This window comes from Colias croceus, chromosome 23, assembly GCF_905220415.1.
Source record: "Colias croceus chromosome 23, ilColCroc2.1".
In the NCBI taxonomy this organism is placed as follows: domain Eukaryota; kingdom Metazoa; phylum Arthropoda; class Insecta; order Lepidoptera; family Pieridae; genus Colias; species Colias croceus.
The window spans coordinates 4,833,555-4,856,551 of NC_059559.1; the positions used below are offsets into that span (position 1 = coordinate 4,833,555).

General features: G+C 35.2%; 3 protein-coding genes across 4 annotated transcripts; 2 read left to right on the forward strand and 1 right to left on the reverse strand.

The window, feature by feature from the left end:
* Window positions 1-1,629: 1,629 nt before the first annotated feature.
* Window positions 1,630-5,876, reverse strand: LOC123702139 (V-type proton ATPase subunit e 2-like). The gene is made up of 4 exons (XM_045649799.1): window positions 5,681-5,876; window positions 5,549-5,596; window positions 5,157-5,244; window positions 1,630-1,669 (listed from the first exon to the last, which is right to left on the reverse strand). The coding sequence occupies exons 1-4, from the start codon at window positions 5,776-5,778 to the stop codon at window positions 1,649-1,651; spliced, it is 255 nt and encodes an 84-aa protein (XP_045505755.1). The 5' UTR covers window positions 5,779-5,876; the 3' UTR covers window positions 1,630-1,648.
* A 518-nt stretch (window positions 5,877-6,394) lies between these two features.
* Window positions 6,395-8,145, forward strand: LOC123702136. The gene is made up of 3 exons (XM_045649795.1): window positions 6,395-6,580; window positions 6,880-7,079; window positions 8,047-8,145. Exons 1-3 carry the CDS (start codon window positions 6,437-6,439, stop codon window positions 8,135-8,137), a joined length of 435 nt encoding a protein of 144 aa, XP_045505751.1. The 5' UTR covers window positions 6,395-6,436; the 3' UTR covers window positions 8,138-8,145.
* Window positions 8,146-8,875: 730 nt separating this feature from the next.
* LOC123702120 lies at window positions 8,876-22,406 on the forward strand. 2 transcript variants are annotated; one of them, XM_045649767.1, is made up of 8 exons: window positions 8,876-9,070; window positions 11,288-11,425; window positions 12,136-16,758; window positions 17,901-18,073; window positions 18,710-18,927; window positions 20,246-20,348; window positions 21,438-21,540; window positions 22,096-22,406. In XM_045649767.1, the coding sequence occupies exons 1-8, from the start codon at window positions 8,958-8,960 to the stop codon at window positions 22,178-22,180; spliced, it is 5,556 nt and encodes a 1,851-aa protein (XP_045505723.1). In that variant the 5' UTR covers window positions 8,876-8,957; the 3' UTR covers window positions 22,181-22,406. The 2 variants fall into 2 exon arrangements, with proteins under 2 accessions (XP_045505723.1, XP_045505724.1); XM_045649768.1 differs by lacking the exon at window positions 8,876-9,070 and adding an exon at window positions 9,427-9,555.
* Window positions 22,407-22,997: the final 591 nt, after the last annotated feature.

Consider the following 22,997-nt stretch of genomic DNA (forward strand, 5'->3'; position numbering starts at 1 on the left):
TACTTATTAGAAAGAAAAATTCCGTTGATTGCATAGTGGCAATTCCTTCCTGCATGAAAATGTTTGTATATCAGCGAGCAAGTAATTTATAAACCTCAGCTTGCTACTAAAAAAAAAATATTCGTAGGTCAGCAATATATGTAGCTGGTCACTGGAATGTTCTTCAGCTGGACCTGTAGAGCCTTTAGTAAATGATAACTCAAACGTTGATTTTACATCATTAAAATTAACGACGCCAAGAAACAACAATAGTTCAAACACATTAGAATGAATAACTAATCTTTAAATAAAAAGATGTAAGTACCTAATAAGAGTAAATAATTATTAATTAATAACTAGAGCCCAAGTAATAAAAATGTCATATTTATCATTTTTGTTAAGTTCAGCGAACGAACATAATATTTTAAAAGCGACTAAATCTTCAGTAGGAACGGTTAGGTTAATTATATCTTAAATTCTAACTTTCCTCTATTAATTAGTACATAAACTACACAATAAATACTCCACTTTCAATTATATAAGTGAGTGCTATTTTGAAAAACCATTTGACCCCCATTGAGTAACCTTGTGTCTTGATGCGTAGAATTTTTGGCGTCCCGCCAAAACGTACTTACATAACCTACCATGTGATCGTTTGACGTGGTCTTGACATATTGAACGAAACATTGTAGATTGTAGACACAAAAGAACTAATTGTAAAACGCATCGTGATATATTTTTAGAGGAACATTGAATTTTGATTGAATAGAATGCGTTTTGGCTTATATAACCTTCTTTGTGTCGTAGTTTGGAACGGCGAATGTGCGGGAAATTTAAAAATGGTTACCTAGCATTAATGCAACCTAATGCAACATTATTGGATAAGTACTAATTTGTGTAATTATAATATTATCACAGTAGGTATGTTATTAATTTTGTGTGTATATTTAAATTATATTATGTTCTTGTTTTAAATTCATACTATTATGGTTAAATTTAAAAGAAAACCTCGATGTACACTACGCTCGAATGTATAATATTTATGTTGTTTTTATTACATTTTTTATTCTTATATTTACAATGATAAAATGTTTTATAGCATTTAATAATTATTTATTTATTATAGAATAAAGATAGGAAGAACTGAGTGTAGTATTTCATTTAAGTTGTTATCTATAGGACCTCTTTTTTAAAACAATAATACGATCTATTTCAGAACAAGCTTTTTTTAAACAGCATTATACCTTAATTTTCATACAATTTTCAATTAATAAATGCAGAATATTATAAATTAATATTATACAAATTTTAAATAAAACAAACATAAACAGTATTTACTATATTTATTTGAACATAATTATCTACAATAAAATACATGTTATCATATTATTACTTATTATAAATTGGTGATTGGAATGGCATGATTCAAATAATAAAACATTTCATTTAATAAATTGTGGATAATAAATAAAATTACATCTTACATTCAATCAGGATCATAATAAATTCAACAACTGATATTTGTATTAATATTTTGAAAAATATAACCTTAAAATTATCATAACATTCGTCCACACATTTTGCCGCGTTTTTTTTATTTATAATACAGATAATTCTTTTTTTTCGTAGCGTTGCGACAATTTTTTTTTCTGGCTGTTTCTCATGTCACTTACTTGGTGTAGGCGTTGCCCTGTAAAAAAATAAATGTGATTAAAATTTAAAATACACAGAGTATAAAATTCTTGAGGTATTTTTTTAAATTAGGTAACAAGAAATCTTGGTGTCAAGGACCTTCGACCGCACGTTGACGGATTGGTTAGTTGGCATGAAGTTTGTAAGATATATCCGATAAAAAAACAAAACAGTGTTTCTTAATTTATTAGCTGTGCTTCAAGGATTTACTCGCATTGCTCCGCTCCTATATATATATATATATCCTACCTCGATAAATGAGCTATCTAACGCCGAAATAATTTTTCAAATCGGACCAGTAGTTCCCGAGATTAGCGCGTTCAACAAACAAACTCTTCAGCTTTATTATATTGGTATAGATTAAAATAAACTACTTATATATTTATCTACACGTGCTAAATAAACAAAGTACGCTTGCACACGTGGTAATAATTTATATCTAGACCGATTCTAGCTTCGGCTAACGATGCATTTACATCAAACGAGCGAATACTCATTCTAACCCCACTATGTCAAATTCTTTTAGTGTAAACAGGCGTAGAGCATTATTTCGTTGTTCTTAGGGCGTCCGTACACGGACCGCTTCAAGCAGTTGAGACCGACGGCTTGAAGCAGCGACCGCGCGCTGAGACAATAGACATTCATTCACTGCCGTACACGGACTGCTCGAGCCGTTGCGACCGCTTCAAGCTGTAAACTGCGCGGTTGGTAGCGACAGCTTCGAGCAGTCCGTGTACCTTGCTCAGCCGTTAACTGCTCGAGCAGTCCGTGTACGGCCGGGCTTAGTGCGTTCGAAAAGCAATGCAATGTTCTAATACTGAACAACACTGAATACGAGTTTTCGCTTACACTAAAAGATCACGAAAGAATTCTCTTGCTCTAGCTCTATGTTCGTTTGGTCTAAATGCACCGTGTCTAAACTTTATCTAATACAAGCTGACCTAACGAATCATAGTGCATTATAACGGATGTAAATAGCTGTGCTGTAGGGTCTTAACGTAATGATAAGCCTTACTCAATAAATGGACTATTTAACACTGAAATAATTTTTCAAATCGGATCAGGAGACAGTAGTTACTGAGGTTAGCGCGTCCAAACAAACTCTTCAGCATTATAATACTAGCATAGGTATATTAATTCTAACCTAGAAGTCAGTTAGTACTTTACCAAAGTCACAGTCAGTCCAAAGATACAACAATAACTATGCAAATAACCTGGCATCTGAAACTGGGCTATATATAAATTCATTCGATTCGTTCACGTGATGTAGACACGAGGAATAGAATATAGATGCTTTGAATGATGCTCTTGATAATAAATGTGAAAGTGTTTGTTTGTTTGTCTTTTACGTTGTAACGGAGCGATTTACAACCGACTTAAAAAAGAGAAAGAAGAAACAAAGAAAGACAGAAAACGTTAATTAAGCTATTGCATTGATTCTATCGCGGGGCTTGAGCGCGGGGACCGAATTGAGAAATTCCGTAACGAAAAAAACCTCACGCTCTCCACTCCGATGGACACGGAGGTGTGGCTTAAAGGCATAGCATGCAATAGCTTTACCGCGGCAGTCCCCGAGTGCCACCTTTTTAACAAAATTACGTTGTGAAAAGGGAATGCGCTAGGGTCAGCGATGGACGTTCCCATGCGACACGCCGACTCAGCCGTTACTTATCTCATAGTAAAATATTTATAAGTATATCTTTCAAATGTTTATGTTCAATGTTCATAAGTCAAATGTTTATGGATTTATGCAGTGCACATTGCTTTCATTACAAAAATAAATCATTTTTCTACTTTCCGCTAATATTATAAATGCGAAAGTTAGCAAGGTTGGATGGATGTCTATTAAATAAAAATAATGCTGAATACAATAATTAAGTCAATAAAAAATTAAACATTACACATAGGTACTAAACTGCATTTGATACGCGCGCAGTAATTTTTAACTACCTATATATCTAACTAGATTTCCGCCCTCGGCTTTGCCCGCGTTTTCAACGGAAAACCCGCATAGTTCCCGTTCCCGGGATTTCCGGGATAAAACCTATCCTATGTGTTAATCCAAGTTACCCTCTATATGTGTGCTAAATTTCATTGGAATCGGTTCAGTAGAATTTGCGTGAAAGAGTAACAAACACATCCTCACAAACTTTCGCATTAATAATTTTAATAAGATAACATTCTTTTTTTGAAACTGCCTCTTTTGACATGGACCTCTAATTTGATTCATATATTACTTAAAGTTTTTGAGTTATCATATAGAACTTTACTGTATCTGCATCTTTTGACATAAATAATAAATATGTGTATTCGTGTTACAAATTTGTTTGTATTTCTTTTAAAGAATCAGTAAGAACCAGAAAACAAGAAAATTCTAAAAGTCTATAGAAAAATTAAAATAATTTGCGTCCTGTTGTTCACTTGTCTTTTAAAACTTCTATGGGTTATTAATGAAAAGTTTCCTCACTAAACGCTATTAACCACCTTGACCCACAAATTAACTTTTTTGAACAAAGGTTACCATGACAAAATGTGTTTTTTTTTGACGTATTCACCAAGCAAATTAATTAAAAAACTATATAATTAAAAACTATTTATAAATATATCTATACTATAAATATCTATATTATAAAGCTGAAGAGTTTGTTTGTTTGTTTGAATGCGCTAGTCTCGGGAACTACTGGTCCGAATTGAAAAATTCTTTCAGTGTTAGATAGTCCATTTATCGATTAAGGTATATATATCATCAAGGTATATATATATATAGGCTATATATCATCACACTACAACCAACAGGATTGGAGCCACGGGGGTGATTTATTGTTAAAGTCAAAAAACCTTGCTAAAAGAACTGAAAATAAACAAGTATCTTAACTTTAGCTATCCACTTGCGGTTTCGCCCGCAACTTCACATTTTAATAAATTATACCTTCCTCAAGAGCATTCTATCTATTAAAAAACCGCATCAAAATCCGTTGCATAGTTTTAAAGACTTAAGCATACATAGAGACAGAGAGACAGTGACAGCGACTTTGTTTTATACTAGGTAGTGATTATGCTGCAGGCAGAAACAAGCATAACTTTTGTTGCCTATGGATGTAAATTAATTTTACCTAACACACGTGCATATTTATACTAATATTATAAAGCTGAAGAGTTTGTTTGATTCTTTGAACATGTTAAACTGTAATCTCAGGAACTACTGGTCGATTTGAAAAATTCTTTTGGTGTTAGATAGCCCATTCATTGAGGAAGGCTATATATCATCATGCTAAGACCAACAGGAGCGGAGCAATGCGGGGCCCTGCGGGTATTATATCTGTACATATTTTAATCTCTTTTTCACTAAGTAACAGCATCACATAGGAATGGGTGGACCTACCTATTTCAAAAGTTGTTATTTTGATTGCTTGGTTGCTAGGAGAAAAACCGTAAAAATTTTTATGTTGTCATCTAGAAAACTAAGAAAATGCGAAAACACTTACCCATGAGCGAGCTATCCATATGAGGGTCTCGTTGTTCAATCTGGGGCCGATGAGAGGGTTCATCTGCGCCATGTACGCACACAGCCAGCTGAAATTGATAGAATTTTTATTATAAACATATGACGTCATACAAATTTTATTACTAATTACAAATCTATTTTCCTCTAAACACATGAGAAGTATCTGTTATCAATTAATTTCCTTACAAAATTAAACTGCCAAGGTCATTTTAAGTGAGATATATTAATTTATTTGGGCAATTTTATAGTAAACAAATAACGCTTATAGATTGCTCAACCAGGGATTTACGCTTTGGTATACGTATGTATAAGTAAAACAAGGAAAACCGTATAGGCGTTGGTAATTTTAGACTTAATATAAATGATACTCACAACAACCAGCAAGTAGCTGCTGTTAACATTAACACCACCTGGATGATCCTGAAACGTTTTAATGATAGAATTAAACACGGAATACATGAAATGAATGAGGTAATACGAAGAAAATGTAGTTCAAGTACATACCCTCTGTTAGGTCCTTTTGGAGCGAAAAACGGGCAAACGATACCCACCACACCCCAGAGAACCGTGAAAACGGTGATGGGAACGAATGATGCGCCCATTTTGGGTCACTGGTGCCTTTATTTTGCAGAAATCTTTCAATAACACAAATATCAGCTGCCCAAAGATGGTGGACTTTTTTCAATGTTGGTACGACTGTACGTCGACAGTCATATGACAATACAATCGGATACTTATACTAGCAAATTAGCAATAGTAATCCTTTTCGTAAAGTAACTTAACCTTATATTTATAATGATTAAATAAAAACAATATTACTTAATACAATAAAGCTATGAAAATGTTAGATAGAGCTCAAATTTTTTGATCAATCATTCCGAGATTTATTTAATGAGATTTTTTTTAATTTTTTATGGTGATGTTGCCATCGTCACAAAAATAGCAAAGTTAAAAAAAACGAAATTCGGTTATCACATAAAGCTTACTTGGATGAAATACTTATTTTCTGTATATTATATAATAGGTACAAAGCAATATACTACTTTTGTCAATAAAAATAACATTTTATATTGAAATCACTGAAATCCAAGGTAAATTTATTATGAACTCTTTGTAAATTGCTAATTTTTTGCTGTCAGTAGTCATCAAGAAATGACGAGACATTAATGATTTATGCAAAAGTTAAAAAAAATTATAATCAAATCTTCCTCATTATCTCAAAATTATTCAATACATAAATATTAATAATAGGTTTGTACAATGCGACCACTAAAACGTAAAGATAAAAAACAGAAGAGGAAACCACATAAAAAGAGTAAAATTCATAAAACACACAAGAGACCACACATCCTTAATATTGCACCGTCTGATTTCGATATTATCAATCAAATTAATCGTGATCATGTATGTATGTTTTTAAGTGTAATATAGTTAGGAAAAACAATACAATATCCTATAAAATAATCCTATAAATTCACACATTCGTGTTTTTTTCTATGAAATCAAAGGATAGACGAATGTGTGCACATAGATTACCGTCATTCGAATGTTTCGTTGATTGAAGAAATGAATGGCGTACCTACTCGAATGTTTAAATTGGTTTACATGCACCATGAAAAATGTTATTGTTACCATAATATGGTAGGTATGGCGGATATATTTCCGCACAATCGTATCGTATCTAATTAAAGCATATATTTCAGAAATACCAACTAAAAGACGTTAAGAAAACTTGGAAAGTCGTGCCAAAAGATTCGTGTGAAGTCTACAAGGACCGACGCAGACGTGAAGATGAACAGACTGTGTCTGAAAGAGATACGGAAGGAAATCAAAGAGATGATACTAACCAGAAAGCACAAACGAAGAGAAGAGTGAGGCGGCCTTTGAAAAGAGATAGTCGAGGGTGGGTTGCTTTGCAATAAAAACTAACTGTAGGTAACTCAGGTAAACGCGCGAAGAAAAGTAAAAAAATAATGAATAATGTAATATAATGAATAAATCGCGTTTAAAATCCGTTATAATCTTTACTTCCAAAGAATATTACCAGACTAGCTGCGCCAGCGGTTTCACCCGCCTAGCAATCCTGTTGGTCTGATATATTAGTGATGATAAAAATATATAGCTTATAGTTTTCCTCGATAAATAAGCTATCGAAATAATTTTTCAAATCGGACCAGTAGTTCTTGAGATTAGCGCTTCCAAACAAACTCTTTAGCTTTATCATATTAAAGTGTAGATTTGCCCGCAGCTTCGCTTGCGGTCGAATTGTCAATCTTGATTCCACCTCAAGACACACAAAAAATTCATTAAAAGCTTTTTAGCTGTAGGAAGGGACCATCAAGTTGTTGTATATTTCGAATTCAAAATATTTAAAACTAAAAAAAAACTGTTAAGGGGCTGTTAAGAGCAAATTTAACAGTGATTGCGCTCTCCTTTACTCCCATACAATTGGACAGTGTGCCCAAACGAGAGCGCAATATCACTGTTACTTGGCGGGGCCAGGTCGTAGAAGAAAATAATAAGAAAATATGTGATTTAAGGAAAAGTGTGGGTCATTTACGAAATATGACTCGTTAGAGTTTCAGGTATGAATATGTTGACTTTGTGTTTTAAATTGCAGACCCGTACATTAAAAAAAAATAAAGACATAGAATCGTTTAATGATAATTTTAAGACCAATCATTGCAATTATTTTCTATCGAGCCGATTTCGTCCAATTATGTATCGAGTCCGTCCACGGTCTTCGAAAATGATGAATATTAACATATTTTTTTTTGATGGGCTAGAATAAATATCCTCTCTTTAAAACTGCTCAAATAACTTCAATTTGGTGTTGTCAGCCCCTTAATTATGGATTATGTTCTTTCCAGACGGTTTCTTCCCGAATCTTCCAAATGTTCATGCTGTTCACGGACTCACTCGGATACATCTTACGATACAGAGGCATCTTACGACGATTGAATTTATTTTGTTACGTTTATATTATAATTGTTTTATTTTGGTGTGTGTGTGTGTTTTTTTAATGTCAGTCCTTATCAAGTTATCATTGAATAACGTATTGTCCATGTGAACTGAACCGATTTTGATGAAACTTCTAAATATAAACAACTAAATGTAAATAATTTCACATCGACTTACTTACTTATACTTTTTGCAAACGTACATACAAACTATAAAAATTTTGCTTTCGTGATTAGAAGCTGTTATAGAATAACTTAAAAAAGCGGCACAATTCTGACAATATTGTGCATAAAATTCGCACACCATGTGCAGTTCGATCCGTTCGATCCAACTTGAGAGATAGGATAGTTTAAATCTCAAATCGTTTTAGAGAAAGCGGGCGAAGCCGCGGGCGGTAAGCTAGTTACAGTATATACCTATGTATTATTTTGGTATTATTGGAAGAATTGTATGTATCGCTCTCGAATTGATAACCTCCTTTTTCAAGGAGCGGTCTTCACGAGTATATTAATGCGAAAGTGACCTTACTAATAATTTCTCATAACTAAATTTTTCCATGGATGGTATATATTCTTTGACCGCATCAATTTTTAATTAATTGATCAAAATAAATTGAAGAGTTCAAACATTATGGAAATACGGTACCGTCTATGACACAAATTAAAAAACAAATATGATTTCATTCATAGACCGTCAAGAAATAGAAGAGAAAAACAGGACTATTCAAAATATGTCAGTATGAAGCTTTATGCAGCAAAATTTTTGTGTATTTTATAAACGTTTGTAGTCAAAATTTAAAGAAATGTAGATCTTATTTTCGATGTCCGGACCGTTGAGTGTAGAAGACTATGCTTGTTTTTTTATTTGGTTAGGTATTTTGTCCATTTACATTACACTTCTTACGGTAACTGTTCTCGGAGTCGTATATATTTTGTAAGTGCTATTTTAATTAGAATTATGTAATTAAATTAAAGTTTGAATGGTAGTATATACATATTAAGCCCCACTTGAGGGCCTGTAGTACCTTAACTTTGTTTGGGTTCATGGAATACATCACAAAATATTATAGCAATTATATTAAATATATTTATATTCTCTAAGTATATGCTTTAGATATTAAAGTATTAACTGGTATTTTGTAATATTTTTACCTTACATTTAAGTGATTCTTATATTTAAAACATTTTTCAACTTGTTTAAATTACAAACTGGCAACACAACGCATTATTTTGTATCTGCCAATTGCCAAATTCGAAACTGACCCGTGACCGTTTAAAAACGTCAGTTTGAAAAATTTGTAAACTTATATTTACAAAACACAAAGTGATTGTTTTTATAATGAAAAGGTGTAAGATTTAATTGAAAATAAACAAAATGGATACAACAGACGATAATAAATCTTTAAATGCAGCTGCAACGTAAGTAAAACACTTGAAAATAAAACAAGGACATCGCTACATCCAAGCATTTGAAAGTACTATTTTCTTCTAAGATATTCTTGAAACAAACTATAAGGAACTATCTATTAATTATTAATAACAATAACATCGCATTCGCTCGAAGTATAGTCAGAAGCTTACACAAGTTAACATTATTTTATATCATACTACCTTACCGCCCGCGGGTTCCCCCGGTTTTGTCTAAAACCTAATAAATTATATACCTACTAAAACCTTCCTCTTGAATCACTCTATCTATTAAAAAAAGCCGCATCAAAATCCGTTGCATACTTTTAAAGATTTAAGCATACAAAGGGACATAGGGACAGAGAAAGCGACTTTGTTTTATACTATGTAGTGACTTAGTGTAAATCACATTAGGAAGGCCTTCAAAAAATATCTATCATGTAGGTTATATAATATATAATTTACATGCAAATGAATGTTTACCATTATATTTTTTTTGAAGAATTTAAATATACTTTCCGTGGCATATTTAGCTTAATAAGTTATAGCTATCTAGAATCACAAATAATGGCAGAAGAATTTTAAGAAAAAACAGTAGTTCTTGAGATTAGCACTAGAAAACAAACAAACTATACAGCTTATATAGGTATAAGGTATCTTATACTATTAATATAAATCTGTATGTTTAGTATAGATGAAGATTTTATTTATTTATAATAATATAATATTAATAATAATATTCATAGATAGTTTCTATGTGACAATAGATATTCCACCCGTGCAATCAGTCAACCCGCAGGACACCTTGTGGCGGGGTGTCGGGGAGTAGCGACCCCGCGGGAACCGAGTGCTCCCGGGGGAGGCCCCTGTCTTCATCTCCGGCTTGCCTTCACCGGCCGGTCGGAGTGAAGCCTGACGAGGACAGGACCCCCACCTCTGGCTTGCCTTAACCGGCCGGCCAGAGTGGAGTCGCGAGAGCTTTTAGCTCGAAGGGTGGATGCGAATCGTAAGTGGCGAGTGGGCACGTGATGCTGGACCCTTAGGGAGCGCGTGATCGTAGTTTTAAGTCCAGGGACGCCTCTCCACCCTTAGCTGCTCACAATATGTTGCCCCCTTGTCGCACTATTGCAGCGACTTATTTCGGGGGCCCATACAGTGAGAGGGCGAGTCACCACCTGCCAACATATTTTTACTTTCTTTTAGTAGAAAGGCAGGTGCCATAGTCTCCCATAGTCCCCAATACCAGCCCATTTAGCATCCCAATCCATAGCCCAATTATTTTTCCATACCCTGCAATAGTCCTACATCGGCCGCGGACTGCCTAGGACTGTATCTCTATAGTGCAGTCATGGGCAGGCTGCGGCTGGTGTCCCACAACACATTAAAATTCTCGAAAGGGCCTCTGCGTGTTGGATCCGTGTCCCCACGTAAGCCTTCCAAAGATCCGGGTACCGTCCTTCTGGTGGTACCCGAGTATTATGGAAATGAGATTCATAGATAGTATATATATTTTTTGTTAAGTACTCAAAAATGTTTAGTTTTTATAGACTACTAGCGGTCCGCCCGGCTTCGCCCGTGGTACATATTCACGTTTTCTTTACATAAGAACCATCCTCGTACTTCAAGGAATAGAATAAAAAAGAATTGAAGAAATCGGTTCAGCTGTTCTAAAGTTATGCGCTTACCAACACATTTTGGGATTCATTTTTATATTATAGATTTAAAAATATTTCTATTCTTACAGGAGGAAGAGACGATCATCAATATTGAAGAGTCAAAGGCCGCCGCGCACTCCATTCTCCGAGTTGGAGTTTAAAGTAGCCACTCCGACGGACACGACCAAGAATCGACGTGTTAGCTTCTCTAGGCGGACGGGTGTTGCGTAAGTTTGAAACTTTCATTTGTTGTATAGGAATTGGAATACTAGGTGAGTTTTATCATAAACTAGCTGTTCCTCGCGGTTTCACCCCCGTGGCTCCACTCCTGTTGATCGTAGTGTGATGATAATATATAGACTATAGCCTTCATCAATAAGACAATAAATGAGCTATCTAACACCAAAAGAATTTTTCAAATCAGAACAGTAGTTCCCGATATTAGGGTGTTCAAACAACCTCTTCAGCTTTATAATATTTATCATAAATTTTGCAACTTATTTGGCAAGGAATTAGATTGAATGTGCTTGAAATCCGTCGTTTATAAAGCAATGTATTGATCATGTAAGTACGATAAACAAGACTATACTCACAATAACATTAAAAAATTGTCCAAATCTGAGAGGCAGAGTCTTCTAATGAGTGATACAATAGACTTTGAACATTACAGACACAAAAGGTGTTAATTTCAATTAATGTTTTATATGCAAAAAAAACAATATGCACATTTGTTTGATGACCTTTCAGCAGTTATTTCACTATAAAGATAATATAAATAATTCCTGGCTGATGATTATGATTTGTAGAACATTTTAAAATGTTATTTCTTTAAAAGTTTATTAATAATCATTGCAGAACTTTGAGAATTATTAAATTTTTTTAACAAGTATTTCATCAAATAACCTCAATTGAATAATACTTGTATTTTCAATTACAGAGAGTTTGTCACCAACGAAGCGACAACAACATGGAAGAACTTTTATGAGGAGCACAACAAGAGTCTAGAATCGTCTGGCAATGAGTCTGCGGCGAACAGACATCAACCAATGACAATAGGACAAATAGGCAGGTCTATATTTGACCAGCAGTTCGATGAAGTGGTTGCTGTGGATCTCGGAGGTACTATCGTACCGACAAACTCGAGACAAGACTTCCAAACATCCCTAAACCCTGCCAATTATACACAACAAGTCGCTGCCTTAGAATGCACAGGCGAGAGACTCACTTTACCGAAACAGAACTTCGAATTAAGCGCTCTAACAGACCAACAAAGCAAATTGTTCGGAAATGAGTTTACTTGCGCCGGCATGACCGAAATGACCAATCCCATGAACGTTAACTTCTCCGTCATGCAGACTCTGGATGGCAAATGTGATGATTTAGACGAAATACAGCAGGATTTGAAACGCGCGCAGCAAAATGTTATGTGTCCTGGACCAGTTTTTAGTGGGAATGTGTCTGAATATATAGAAGTCGATCTCAATATGACGCATGTTGGTCTGAAAAATGATGAGTATGATATGTCCATAACTGATACAGTTTGTAGTCCGAAAGTGCAAGAAGTACCCAAGAAAACGCTAAGCAAAAAGTCGATAAGTGAATTCAATATGGAGGATAAAGAAAATCTAGCAGTTAACCCCTACGCACCGCTCAGAGAGTCCGAAAACTTTGCAGTTAACGAAGAAGTGGATAAAGTATTAGTGTTTGACGGTAAACGACTGACCGTACAAACAGAGAAAAAGCAAAAATCAGAACCGCCGCTCAGAAAGACGATTGTATTGAACACAGATGACGATTTACCGAATTTCATGACACCAATGACGAAATTGAATCATGATACAGTTTATTCTGAAGATAACTTATCCATGACGCAAACACTAGAGAGTAAAATAGATGTACCCAGACGACAGACGATAGTTTTTGAAGATGATAAATGCAACATTTCTATGACTCAAGCTGTTCCAGCAAAAGTTATAGTCGCTCCAGTAATAAGCCATGAGGAGAAACATAAAACAATAGTTTACGAAGATGATAATATATCGTTCACACAAGCTTTACCAGCAAATTTAATTCCAAGTAAACATGACGGAACAGTGCACTTTAATACTAGTGAAATATCGTTTACACAAGCGATACCTCAAAATATAGTACAGTCGAAACGACGAACGATTTGCAACGAAGTTGATATATCCATGACTCAAGCTATACCCACCAATATATTGACAAACAAGGAAAATCATAAAACAGTATTATATGATAATGATATGGAGGTATCCATGACTCAAGCAGTTCCACAGAATATAATATTATCCCAAATTTCGAATGACAAGCAAAAAACGGTCGTTTTTAACGATAGTAATTGCGATATTTCAATCACAGAAGCTTTGCCGGCGAAAGCGATTCTGCCGATATTAGAAAATGTATTAATTGCCGCGTGTGACACAAAAACGGAAAACATCGATAAATCTCGAAAGGAAAGTTGCTTGAATAAAACAGAAATTAAAAATCAAGATATATCTATGACACAAGTACTACCCCCAAATATAATACTTTCTAAACAAAAAGATGAAACTAAATACGACTTTGAACAGAACATGTCTACAACGCAAGTTTTGCCGAATGGGCTTTTAATAGAAAATGAAGAACCGGTTGAAAAACCTAAAAAAGAAGAAATAATACATCCTGATGAAGAAAATATGCATAAACAAGATATAAAAGAAGCCAATAATGATATAATTAACAAAACATATGATGAAAAGTGCGATTTGGGTAACTTGTCTCTCGCTAAGCCCATTCCAGGAGATATTCTAAAAACAAAAACTGATTTGGACAAAACACAAGAAAATAAGACGCTAATAAAACCAGAAAAATATATGTGTGATCAAGACTTTATAGTGTACCAATCAATGGAATGTAATGTTAGCTATAAAAAAGAAAAAGAACAAGATCTGGATTATGTTGAAGTTGATAAAGTAACAGAAACTGATTTATATAAATATTCAGAGGATACATTAAATGAAGAAGATGATAAAAAACTTAAAGAATCTACAACAAATATGTCTAAAGAATTAAAATATGAAACTAATGTAAAGGAAGAAGATAATGACATTGCTGATAAATTTACTAGTGGTCCTACCTCGCATAGTTCATTAAAACCTAAAAAATCTATATTAAATGAACTGTTAGACATGTCCAATGTGACATTAGATCATTGCGAAGAGAATGTAATGGCCGTTGTGGAATCTCAAGTTGAAAATGTTAAAAGTGACGCAGTTGAATCTCCGAAAATAGAAGACACTAAAAGTGATACTTCTTCTAAAAGTGGAGTGTTTATTATACGAAGAGACAGTAATTGCGAAAATACAGAGATTGTTGAAGTGGAAGAAAAAATTGATACTGTGTTAGATGAACCTCAAATTGAGAGTCGCATTCCAGCTCTAGAATACAAAGTTGAAGGCAATTGTGAAGACTTAAACAATACAACAGATAAATTAAAAACCGCAACGAAAAATATGCATTACGAAGAAGCAAGTGACGCCAAGTCTGAAAATAAACTAAAAGATTCTAACATGTCGAGAGTATCAAAATCTCTTAACGCGGCTGACGATACAAGGGAACTTTTGCAAATGCTATCCGAGTTTACCGATCGTCGTTCCTTACCACCCATAATAGATGAACCTGAGATAGAATATGATGAGAAAGTTGAAATCGACTCAAAGAGTTTAGCAAACAGGCGACCAACATTGAGCAGAGAGGATTTGCTAAATAACATATCGATGGCTCAAGCGGCATTACAACAGTCGCGATTTGACGTAGACAGCGATAGTGTCGAAGAAACAGACGATTCTGCGGATGACGTCATGTCTATAGAGAAATCTGGGAGACGATCGCTAAGAATCAGTAGCGATGTGGTCAAGGCTTTACAATTCGATGAAACAGCGAGTGATATTAATACAGAAATGGATATATCGCCGCTCAAGAAAACGGCGTTCGGTGAAACTTCATATATGAAAGAGAGAAATGAAAAAGCTAAAGTTATACCGACATACGATGTGTCGGACGGTATAAAGGAACTAATGAGTGATCTGGTCAAGCCTCTGGCTGATGTACAACCGTTCGAATCTAGTGTTAAGAAAAGTCCATCGACCGTGAGCACACAGATTCAAGCAAATCTCATCACTTCGAGTCAAATCGATTTGGATGTTGAGTTACATTCGAATACAGAATCTATGGCGGATATTAAGAAAGACGAGGCGTTAATGGACGAAATAGCACGCTTGGGCGATAGAGCTATTTCTACTATATTGAAAAACGCCGTAGCACCTGTGTCTTTGGATGTGTCTATGGAGGAAGTACATCAACCAGAGAGTCCTGAAAGTCCAGTTAAAGAGCAGAAAATACCGAGAAGAAACCAATCTATACCCGGGCAAATTATTTACTTCGATCAGCATAATCCTCTTAATAACGTACTAATTTCGCCAATGGATTATGAGAACGCTCATCCGTACAATCCAATTAAATCCCACGAGACATTAGTACCAGAGAAACGGTCAGTACAGTTCTCAGATTCGAAAGAAAATAAAGTCGAAATTGAAAGAGTATCAACGCAATATAATGTAGACGTTCAGAATTTGCCGGCCGGTGACGCGTGTTCAGACAAAAAAGACGATGAAAAATGTGATATTAAGAGTATCACATCTAACATAAGCAAGCCGCTGTCTATAGATCGATCCACTGAAGGTATAGCAGCCGATTTGAAAGATACAGAAATAAACACAGAAATAGTCATGAAAAAGAATAAAGAGTTGCTAGAAGCGAACTCGTCTCTAACTCTAGTAGATGACGCATTAGCTCGTAGTACTTTTGACGTAGACATTGATAGTCGTCCACTTTCTGAAGACGAAGTAACAAGCAAGCAATCGGCATTAAGAGTTATATACAAAATGGACAAAAACGGCGTGCTAACTGAAAAAATAGAGTCGAATGACGTCATCGATCTGACGTCCAACGAAGAGTTTTACGAAGACATTCAATCTTCAAAAGCAAGGAAACGTAGCTACAGTCCAACTAAGCAGGAAAAGAATAAACCGATAGTCGAAGTAACTCCGAAACCAGTTAGCAAAATACAGAAGATTTCCAAAAGTCCAAATAATAGTGAAAAGGAAAAGTCGCCTAAGACACTATCTGAGAAAAGGTCGCCGAAAAAGTCGAAAAGTCTGAAGAATAGGAAGCCCTCAGTTACAATACAACAATTACTAACTGAATATAACATAGTTGATATTGATAGAAAAACAATTTCGGACGAAGTCGATCACGCGATTAAGAACGTTATGTCCATAGACTCAGAGTTCAAAGAGAGTGTTCAAACTGTGACGTCATATAGCACAGATGTTCTTAGTGAAAATACAGAGAGTGCAGCTAATTTGAAAAAGTATGAAAGTGAAATGTCACAGGATTGGCCGAAAGAAACGTTAAGTGAAGATAGTTCAAGAAATTTCTTTAGCGAATGTGATTCTAGTTGCAATGTGGTGGCAAAGCTTAATATGCTGCCGTTTATGGGGTGAGTTTTCGATGTTTTTTAAATTATAAACTAGTTTAGATGGCTTGGAATTGGTAGACATTTTTCATTGTTAAAATTTTGTAAAGTTTTTACAATGATGTAATTGGACACAAATTCAACAAATTAAAAAGCATTAAAATCTGTCCAGTCATTTGTAGTGCCACAATTTCGTTTTATATTCCGTTTTAGTATTTTTTGTTCTATTCAAGGTATAACCACAGACTAATAATAACATACTACGTATACAAGTATAACTACTATTGATTTTTTATATTCTTTATATGTAGTGAATATGTCGAAGTAAAATAGATAAAGCCCTAATATAGTCTTAGTGATATAATAAACTTTAAAAAAAAATAGCGGAATTCGAGTTTTACGCTTAGCAACACATTTGAGGATTTATTTTTATTGTACATATAGATGTTATTATATATGCTACAGTCAAAACCCTGAACCAGTCAATATCCTTATTGACGGTTATTATGGTTATTGACTAAGGGCGTCGGTTAATATCCTTATTGACTGGTTTTATCTGATAAAATCAGTTAATAAGGATATTGACCGGCACCCTTAGTCAATAACCTTATTAACTGATTGAAAGAGCAGACAATATAGGTTTGAATAGATTTTAACACTTAAATCTTTCTGTAATGGGCAAGTAAAACAATAGCGAGTTTTACTTGCCCATTACAGAAAGATTTAAGTGTCAAATTCGACCCAGTAGGTTAGGTTAGGTTTGAACTGCGAGTTGCGACCCTCACGCCAGAACCGACTCGCTATTGTTTTAATTGCCCATTACAGAAAGATTTTTAAGTGTTAAAATCTATTCCATCCTATATTGACTGAATGTCTGCTCTTTAAATCAGTTAATAAGGATATTGACTAAGGGTGCCGGTCAATATCCTTATTAACTGATTTTAGCAGATAAAACCAGTCAATAAGGATATTAACTGACGCCCTTAGTCAATAACCTTAATAACCGGTCAATAAGGATATTGACTGGTTCAGGGTTTTGACTGTAACATATACATGATATTATTTCCAAGAAGGTAATTTTCAATCATAAAGCCACCTATTCCTTTGCTTGCTTTAAAATTCAATGCTATAAAACTATTTTTTATTATACTTTTTTCGTTACTAAGGAAACCAGACTGCGAATGGGTGAGCAGTACGGGTGACCTATGGTCGTTTCTGTTGCTCCGCCATCGTGTCCGCGTGTCTATCCGTCTCGCTCACTCCTACCTGAACGCGCCGAGATCGAGGGTGACGGCAGATACGGTGGTGTTGGGTGTTAGTGTGGACGCTGTTAGGGATGGTATGTGGTTTTTTTTATACCTTATTATAGAATGAAATAAAAAAAAGTTTTATTGACACACAACAAACTTGAAAGTACAATTCAAAAATATACGTTGTATTGTATACCTATATATAATATAGTAGTCGTACAGACGCAGCCAAGCTGTCAGGCATTAAGAACCAAACAGCGCTGACATAGATTTGTTAGTTTTGTTTAGAAAAAAAAATGTATTTGTAATGATAACTATAGTTTAAAAGAATGTTTTCTTATTCTAGAATCATACACGATACTGTATTGTGATGTAGATTTAAATTCAATTATAGCCTATGTGGTGGACGACCACCAGCTTTATAACAAAAAAAGTTTCACCACAATCGGCCAGTTTTTGCAGGAATTCCGAGAAACATACCGATAGATCAAAATTTCACTATCGTTCATTCCGATTCTAGAATCACATTTTCTCTCTCAGAATCACACTCATTTCTACATGCATAATTCTTCTAAAATTCGAGATATATGATTCCAAAATCATACAATACCATTTCAGTATCACACATTCCGATTCTAGAATCACACATTCCGATTCCAGAATCACACATTCCCATTCCAGAATCAAACTCAAACCCATTCTAATTCCATTCCAACACGTTCCAGATGAAAAAGACCCGCTTATATCGCTATGCATTCGCCTAGCAACGGAATCTATGCGGTACGAATGTTCGCGCAACTGCAATAAGGCGTGTGACGTACCGAGCACATTGAAGCGATGCTATAGCGTCGCGCGTATAGCGATACAGTGGGTGAAAGCGATGCGAGACGCGATGTATCGCTTAGCTTTCAGTGTGACCAAGGACGGGGTTGTGACATTGAAGGTTTGTCATAGATTAAATAAATTATAAATATAGTTAAAAAGAGATCGTGTGTGCCGAGCACACGTGTCAGAAGTGAAACTTCTTTGGCAAGATTCAAAGATACCAAAATCGTCGCTTTAATCGATGACGTGACTGTATTTCCATGACGAGTGATGCGAGACGCTATGTATTGCTTAGCTTTTACTCTGACCAAGGACGGGATTGTGACTGAAGATATTAAGATATTAGCCACAGATTAAAAATAGCGTGTGTGCCGTGCACACCTGTCAGAAGTGAAACTTCTTTAGCGAGATTAAAGGTACAATTCCGAGACGGGCCGCAGACCGCAAACTGCAACAGCAAACTGCAAGCGACAACACTTGTTTCTATGAACATCTATGAATTGCTGCGCGTTGCATCTGCAGGCAGCAGTGTCGCCGCGCTTAGAATCAATTTCATAGATGTTCATAGAACTACATGTCTCGGACTTGTACCTTTAAAGATACCAAAATCGTCGCTTTACTCGATGACGTGACGGTATTGCCATGACCGTGTTCGTGTGTACTTTTAATTAATAATGTTGATTAATAATTTAAAAATTTGTAAACTGAGAGCGATTGAAACTGAGTCAGATGAAAATTGGATACTTACTGTATGATTTATTTATTGGATACTAAAACTGTTTTCTCCTACTCCTTCTATAATTAACTAGCTTTCCGCCCGCGGCTTTGCCCGCGTTTTTAAAGAAAAACCGGTTCCCTTTCCTGTGGGATTTCCGGGATAAAAAGTAAACGTAAGACATAGTCTTATTCTGGGTCTTCCGCTACATACCAAATTTCATTGTAATCGGTTCAATAGTATTTGCGTGAAAGAATAACATACATGCATCCGTCCTCATAAACTTTTGCATGTATAATATTAGTAGGATTTTGTATGGTTTTTTGGTACAAAAATCTATTAAATAACTAGCTTACCTCCCGCGGCTTCGCCCGCTTTCTCTAAAACGATTTGAGATTAAAACTATCCTATCTCTCAAGTTGGATCGAACTGCACATGGTGTGCGAATTTTATGATAATCGGTTAAGTGGTTTAGGAGTCCATTGAGGACAAACATTGTGACACGAGATTTATAATAATATATTAAGTTATATATATAAATCTCGTGTCACAATGTTTGTCCTCAATGGACTCCTAAACCACTTAACCGATTATTATAAAATTCGCACACCATGTGCAGTTCGATCCAACTTGAGAGATAGGATAGTTTAAATCTCAAATCGTTTAAAGCGGGCGAAGCCGCGGGCGGTAAGCTAGTTAAGTTATAAATAATACATTTCAGGTAGCGAACGTGCCGCTCCGTTCAGTTTGGGAGTTGACAATGAAGATAGAGTTAATTGTGGAAGACGCACAAGAAACCGCTTGGCCGAGGGCCGGTAATATTGGTAAGTTTTCAGAAAAATTACATGTTATTAAGAGTAAAAGATAAATTTTAATGTCACACACGCTGGCTGTTTGTCACAAACACCGCAAACAGCAAACGAAGTCCCAAACACCAACCACAATCACCCAACACAAACAGCCATTCACACGCTTGGCGAACAATGGCAAACAGCCAACAGCCAACAGCAAACACGGACGTGTGGATGGGTGTTTGTCGTTGTTTGCCTGTTTGTGTTTGTGTTGGGCAGTGTTCGGCATCGGTGTCGGGTTTATTTGCCAGATCAAAGGATGCATGTTTGCCGATTCGGAATGTTATGAACGTTCGCCAAGCATGTGGATTGTGGATGGCTGTTTGTGTTTGCTGATGTTTGCGGTGTTTGTGACAAACAGCCAGCGTGTGGATGTAGCATTATTGCCTATAGCCGATAAATAGGCTATCTAATATGAACCGAAAGATTTTTAGAATCGGACCAAGTAGTGCCTGAGATTAGCGCGTTCAAACAAACATACTCTTAAGTTTTATAATATTAGTAAATAGATGTATGTTTTGCTATCGAGTGTGTTCAATAAGTTGATGTATAAGTTAGTGAAGGATATACAATATAACAGAAAAGTTTTATCAAAATCCGTCCAGTAGTTTTTGCGTGAAAAACTGTGACTGATGAAAAATTTCAAAAGTTTTGTCTCGATTTATAAAAAAAACCCAGGTGTTTATTTTTTAGTTTTTATCCAATGTACAGAATCTTTTTCTTTTACAGTTTTGTTATAGTTTTACATGTATGACTGCTGATTTATTATTGAAGTAAAACTTCTATAGGCGCGTTGAGAGTCACATTTCAAAGTCGCGTCATGGTAATACCGTCACGTCATGGAGTGAGGCGACGATTTTGAAAATGAAATGAAAATTTATTTGTTTGAATTGTGGTTACAAAGTTTTTATAATAAATTTCACGTCCGCATAATTCGCCAACAGATTGGCATACAAATATTTGGTATCTTTGAATCTGACCAAAGAAGTTTCACTTCTGACACGTGTGCTCGGCACACACTCTTTTTTATAAATAAATAATTAACTTATTATTGTGTTTCAGGTATAACAACAATAGTGGCAGATGAAATGGTTCCCGTGGAAACTTTGCGGCGAGTGGCCAAGTCAGTGCCGCACGACTGGGGACACGCGCCCAGGACTATATGGTGAGAGAATAAATAAATAATATAAATATAAATAAAATAAAAAATTATACATAAATTAAAGTTTATAAATAAATAGGCAGTTAAATTGTAGTTAAAAATATGTTGAGGAGTTAGTTGTTTACATTCAAAGAAATAGTTATGTGAGGAAAATCATGATTAAACAAATAAGCATGTGTGCAGAGCACACGTGTCAGAAGTGAAACTTTTTAGACAAGTTTCAAGATCAAAATCGTCGCCTCACTCCATGACGTGACGGTATTGTCATGACGCGACATCGAAACTTTACTCTCAACGCGCCTACAGAAGATTCACTTCAAAAACTTTCGCTTCTGTAATATTATTACTTACTAGCTGTGCTCCGCGGTTTTACCCGCATTGCTCCGCTCTTGTTGGTATTAGCGTGATGATATAACCCTTCCTCGATAAATGGGCTATCTAACACCGAAATTTTTTTCAAATCGGACCAGTACTTCCTGAGATTAGCGCGTTCAAATAAACAAACTCTTCAGCTTTATAATATTAGTATGTTTAAAATGTATATTTTTTTTGTTACAGGAAATTATTCAAGTTTCTCAAACACAAGATGAGAGATGAAGATTTATGCGGACTCACGATACTAAATACGATAAAATATCATTAGTGTCTACACTCAACAAGACTGAAGCGTGAAGCTGTAGTTAACTCAAACTCAAACTCATACTCAAACTTAAACCCAAAAATTCTAACACGCAATTTCATTTCAATTCTCACGTTACAATATACACAAACGGTCTTACTAATAAAATGTTTCCCATTCGCTATGCAATGGATTAGTTATTGCAATAACCTGTCTTGTTTTTATGATTTACGTTTCATGTGAGCAAGAGCAGGACACGGCTATGGTAGAAAATGATAGAAATTTATCCATTGTTTAACTTTTTAAAAGTCATACTCAAAAATTTTAACGCAAATTCAGACTGACCGGTTGGCTTGGTTGGTAGTGGCCCTGCCTTCTAAGCCAGAGGTCGTGGGTTCGATTCCCACCCGGGGAAAATATTTGTATGATGAACATAGATGTTTGCTCTGTGTCTGGGTGTTAATTATCTATATAAGTATTTATTTGAAATTATATATTACTAGCTTTCCGCCGGCGGCTCCGCCCGCGGTTTCAAAGAAAAACTCGCATAGTTCCCGTTCCCGTGGAATTTCCGGGATAAAACCTATCCTATATTACTCGTGGATAATGTAGCTTTCGAATGGTGAAAAAATTTTAAAATCGGTCCAGTAGTTTATGAGCCTATTCATTACAATCAAACAAGCAAACAAACAAAATTCTCCTCTTTATAATATTAGTGTAGATATATGTATGTTTATCAGCCATCTGGTTTCCATAACACAAGCGAAAGCTTAGTATGGGATCAGATCGTCCGTGTGTGAAAATTGTCCCGAAATATTTATTTTTTTATATCAATTCGCAC

Bases quoted from the DNA above. Each gene is read 5' to 3' on its own strand.
- LOC123702136 (XM_045649795.1), top strand. From the start codon at position 6,437: ATGCGACCACTAAAACGTAAAGATAAAAAACAGAAGAGGAAACCACAT. The intron at 6,581-6,879 runs GTATGTATGTTT...CATATATTTCAG, and splicing joins ATCAAATTAATCGTGATCAT to AAATACCAACTAAAAGACGT. The intron at 7,080-8,046 runs GTGGGTTGCTTT...TGTTCTTTCCAG, and splicing joins TTGAAAAGAGATAGTCGAGG to ACGGTTTCTTCCCGAATCTT.
- LOC123702139 (XM_045649799.1), bottom strand. From the start codon at position 5,778: ATGGGCGCATCATTCGTTCCCATCACCGTTTTCACGGTTCTCTGGGGT. The intron at 5,597-5,680 runs GTATGTACTTGA...AAAACGTTTCAG, and splicing joins CCAAAAGGACCTAACAGAGG to GATCATCCAGGTGGTGTTAA. The intron at 5,245-5,548 runs GTGAGTATCATT...TATCAATTTCAG, and splicing joins GCAGCTACTTGCTGGTTGTT to CTGGCTGTGTGCGTACATGG.
- LOC123702120 (XM_045649767.1), top strand. From the start codon at position 8,958: ATGTCCGGACCGTTGAGTGTAGAAGACTATGCTTGTTTTTTTATTTGG. The intron at 18,074-18,709 runs GTATGTGGTTTT...AACACGTTCCAG, and splicing joins TGTGGACGCTGTTAGGGATG to ATGAAAAAGACCCGCTTATA. The intron at 18,928-20,245 runs GTTTGTCATAGA...AATACATTTCAG, and splicing joins ACGGGGTTGTGACATTGAAG to GTAGCGAACGTGCCGCTCCG.